Source organism: Limulus polyphemus, unplaced genomic scaffold (assembly GCF_000517525.1).
Source record: "Limulus polyphemus unplaced genomic scaffold, Limulus_polyphemus-2.1.2 Scaffold2578, whole genome shotgun sequence".
Lineage (NCBI taxonomy): Eukaryota > Metazoa > Arthropoda > Merostomata > Xiphosura > Limulidae > Limulus > Limulus polyphemus.
The window spans coordinates 171,381-176,263 of NW_013668188.1; the positions used below are offsets into that span (position 1 = coordinate 171,381).

At 34.4% G+C, this 4,883-nt stretch overlaps 1 protein-coding gene across 1 annotated transcript; it reads left to right on the forward strand.

The window, feature by feature from the left end:
• Nucleotides 1-1,055: 1,055 nt before the first annotated feature.
• On the forward strand, nucleotides 1,056-1,503 carry LOC106467344 (histone H3-like). Its single transcript, XM_013927689.2, has one exon. The coding sequence runs from the start codon at nucleotides 1,075-1,077 to the stop codon at nucleotides 1,501-1,503; it is 429 nt and encodes a 142-aa protein (XP_013783143.1). The 5' UTR covers nucleotides 1,056-1,074.
• Nucleotides 1,504-4,883: the final 3,380 nt, after the last annotated feature.

Consider the following 4,883-nt stretch of genomic DNA (forward strand, 5'->3'; position numbering starts at 1 on the left):
TCATACCAGTTAAAACCCACAGACTTTTGCTTTACTTTCACATATGCAGCATTATTATGCGGAATACTGGATATATGAAAAGGGTATATGTTTTAAATTATTAAATAATGCTGTATAAGTAAAGAAGTGTAAAATGCCTTGTCTTTCTGGATAATCGCCATCTTTGACGAAGATCTTGAGATTTTTTTCTTGATTAAGCGATTTCATAAAATAGCGAATTTCCGATATGATACCATACCTTCTTTCACGTACATAACTATTCTCGTTCAGTGCTGCCCTCTATATGGAAAGATATTTTCGCATGCCACAAGCCTTTAGCGCCCACGTACACCATAATCAACGTGGTTCACTGCTAATTATTATATAGTAGGTAAACTTGCTTCGTGTACAAAGCATATTTAAACTTTAGGCCTACTTGTCGATTTTTATGTGTCTGTTAGAACTTGTATTGAGATGTAATGGTATTGCATTATTCATGAGCTACGAAAAGGTAGATAATTAACTTAATGTGTTTATTTGCATATTTGTTTATATTAGTGAAATAATTGTCTTTAAAGTTGGTTATAAACTGCGTAGTTTTGCACCCGTATAGAACAATGTACGTTAAACGCTGTTCATTTTTACATAATAAATATAAAAGTAACACTGTGCAATTAGTCAATTAGAATATTCTGTTTCCATGTGAGCTGGCATGGCTAAGTGGTTAGGGCGCGGGTTCGAATCCACTTCACACCAAACATACTCGCCCTTTCAGCCGTGGGGGTGTCATAATGTGACGGTCAATCCCACTATTCGTTGGTAAAAAGAGTAGCCCAAGAGTTGGCGGTGAGTGGTGATGACTAGCTGCCTTCCCTCTAGTCTTACACTGCTAAATTAGGGACGGCTAGCGCAGATAGCCCTCGTGTAGCTTTGCGCGAAATTCAAAAACAAACAATTATGACTACCCGTACTGTTTGTAGGCTTTATTCTGATGTGGCACTTTCTGATTGGCGATGAAGAAGAAACAGCGAACGAAGATCATTCTCAGCACAGAAGTCGTACAGTACGGTAGAGATTAGACTGAAAAGCTAAATTATGGCACGCACCAAGCAAACTGCAAGAAAATCCATGGGTGGAAAAGCATCAAGAAAACAAATGGTCGCTAAAGCTGCTCGAAAGAGTGCTCCAGCCACAGGAGGTGTAAAGAAACCTCATCGTTACAGGCCCGGAACTGTAGCCCTCCGTCGTCACCAGAAATCAACTGAGCTGCTCATCAGAAAACTCCCTTTCCAGAGACTGGTGAGAGAAATCGCCCAGAACTTCAAGACCGATCTGAGATTCCAGAGCTCTGCTGTCCTGGCTCTTCAGAAGGCCAGTGAGGTATACTTGGTGGGTCTCTTCGAAGACACTAATCTCTGTACCTTTCACGCAAAGAGGGTGATAATCATGCCGAAAGACATTCAGCTCACCCGCAGAATCGGAAAGAGTCCGGGGCTCGTGGAAACCAGGGGTGTTCAGAAATGAAATTTCTCTTCAGCCCACTCACGGGATGATATTTGGTTAAGGGCTGAATGAAAAAAAAAAAAAACAAGGGGGGGGGAGGTAAGAGTAAGAACCAATAACACTGTGAATTATATATACGTAACCGTAATTTGGTACAGCTCATTTTCACGTGATAAAGGGGGTAAAATTCATACTCTTTTTTTCCCCTCATAATTTTTATATATTTCCAGTATTTTATATATAAATTCAATCATTTCAAGTTCGTAAGATCTTCCAGTAACGTTTTGATGATCATTGTCATAGTTAATAACTTATACGATCACCTAAGTGTAATTACTAATTTGTTACATTTTTTGTATTAAATGCTACCTGTTAATTAGTTTATATCTTACTTTTCTTGACTGAGTTTATTACGTCTCAGCTGAAGTTTCTGTTCCAATTCTTTTGTTGTTAGTCCGAGTGTGTTCTATAACAATATTTTACAGAATTAAACAATAACTTATAACAAATGCTGACTGTTTATAAAGCCCTTTCAAACGCTCTGCTGCTTTTTATTGTTGTGATGATGTCTGAATAATGGAAAGTCATGCTGTCAGTCTTAATTTTTTTGCATGAATTTTATTAATTATAATGTTGAACCCTCCTGTTAGGCGTGAACTGTGCATCAGGAAAATCCATGAGCAAGAGTTAAACCATGTAAAGAGTAAAAAGTCAAATGGAATTTGCATAATTGTTCTCTTTAAATAATTTCGTTATGTGAATAAGTTTTGTATTTTAATATTCTATTTACGGGTGATTATGAATTATCTAAACTACCTTAAAATGCATTTTTGAAACAAAATTTTGCGTAAAAGGCATTTATCACATGTTTAAAAAGTGTCTTGATTTTGTGTTTCGATTACCATTTTCTGTTCGATGATAAGGTTTAAAAAGACCTCTTATTTTTGATTTCCTTTGTGCTATTACGGTAGATGTGACTAGTTTTCACGAAACTTTCCTCCATCAGCAAGTAACCTTAAGTTAACATCCAACATCATTTTGATTAATTCATCTAAAGGAGAATCTTAATGAAGAGAAAACGATTTTGCAAATGAAGTTTTTATAACATTTTATTTATTTGGATTTGTTTGAGATGAAAGAGAACCTCATAGGAAATACAACCGCTAGATGACATCACCAGGTATCTAATATTTGATTGAAGGCGTTTTCTAAGGCTTCAAAGGTTTTATTGTTTGTTTGTAATTAAGCACAAAGCTACACTATGGGCTATCTGTGCTCTGCCCACCACGGGTATCGAAACCCGGATTCTAGCGTTGTAAGTCCGCAGATATACCGCTGTGCCACTGGGGGGCAAAGTTTTTATTATACAGCAAATTCTAATGATACGAACATCGTACTACAGATTCAATGGGTAAATTGGGTTTCTTCGCCGAACTTTGAACATTTTTAAAACGAGATAAATAATTTGTCGACTACTTTTGTATATCAAAGCTATCTCACGTTAGACTTGCTTTATTTTAAGCTGAATGTGTTGCTAAGTAATTTTTCTCACTGTTATTATCTTTCGTAATTAACCTCACATTTTTAAACAGATTTTTCAAATAAACGTTTTAAACTTAAAAATGAATAGAGACTTTATTTGACAGATGGGAGGGAGTAAAGCGTAATACATCTCCTGCATCGATGTGACAAAGCTAACTATCGTCTAGTGAGATTGAGTTTTTCTTTATATATATAAATGGAAGTATTAGATTAAAAATCTTTTTGAGTTCAGTATTCGCTAACAGCATCCAGCGTGTCCACGATTGATCTGAATCAAACTGACATACGTATCTTATACAAGAATTCATTTGATGTCACTTTCTTTTTACTTCAGTTTGATTATATGTCATCATGCTTCATTCATGCTTTGGGTTCATTGCACGTTTAACTTCACACTTCAATTTCAGATCTGTACTTAACAGAGACACCCCAACACGTAATCTGTTTGGCTGAAAACCACACTTTCTGGCAGAGTTATGCCACTCGCAAAATTACCCGAAACTCGATTTTTTTTTATCAATTTTCTTGCTAGAGCATTTTATTCGACTATAGCGGAATTCCCTGTAAAGGGATCGAAATAAATCCTAATTCAACATGAAATCTTTAACTTAGAGATTTTTCCCCAGTCCCTTTGGCTGATACAAACTTAGAAGACGGACAGTTTCTTTACATGATCTGTTTTCAATTTTCTAAAGCAATATACAGAGTGATGAAAAAATCGAGAACTACCACGATTTTTTTAATTTTACCGTTATAGCTGTTCGAAACATCCACCACCATTTATATGACGACTCAATGTCACAACATGGTTAGTTCCACGTGATCATACAAGGTAAGTAACGTTCCAACTAATTATTGTAACAAAAGAAGAGGCAGTTAGCGAAACACGGTTGTGACTTAGAAAAATTGCAGTAAAGGCGAGGCTTAGAGATATCATGAACGTGTAGAACTTTAGCATAACTCTGTATATGCCAAATAAATATAATCTTAAATATTAGAAATCTTAAATAAATGTGCATGAATAAACTTCTTTATCAATATAAAACACTAATAGATAATTCTATCAATAAAAATAAGAATGAAACATTGATTCAGATAACACCTTACCCATTGCTTGGTTTGAGATAATTTATTTTAGGTTTTTTTTATTTGTTGTTAAGTACAAAACTACACAATGGAATGACTGTGCTCTGCCTTCCGAGAATATCGAAACCCGATTTTTAGCGTTATAAGCCCTCAAACTTTCTGCTAAGCCAACGGAGGGCTTTTTTAGATATTGAGTCATCATAATTCAAACACTAAATGATTTGGTCTAATTAGTACTCTGATATTATTAGTAGATGAAGTGAAAGCTGAGTCAAGTTATATATATAAAGGAAACTACACATTTTGTAGCTAGCTAAAATAAGGAAACTATACATTTTTTAACTACATAAAATAAGGAACTATACAGTTTTTAACTACATAAAATGAACTATAAATTTTGTAGGTATATAAAATAAAGAAACTACACATTTTGTAGCTACATAAAATGAAACCACGTTTTGTAGCTAGCTAAAATAAGGAAACTATACATTTTGTAGGTAGCTAAAATAAGGAAACTATACATTTTGTAGGTAGCTAAAATAAGGAAACTATACATTTTGTAGGTAGCTAAAATAAGGAAACTATACATTTTGTAGGTAGCTAAAATAAGGAAACTATACATTTTGTAGGTAGCTAAAATAAGGAAACTATACATTTTGTAGCTAGCTAAAATAAGGAAACTATACATTTTGTAGGTAGCTAAAATAAGGAAACTATACATTTTGTAGCTAGCTAAAATAAGGAAACTATAGATTTTGTAGGTATATAAAATA

Bases quoted from the DNA above. Each gene is read 5' to 3' on its own strand.
- LOC106467344 (XM_013927689.2), top strand. From the start codon at position 1,075: ATGGCACGCACCAAGCAAACTGCAAGAAAATCCATGGGTGGAAAAGCA.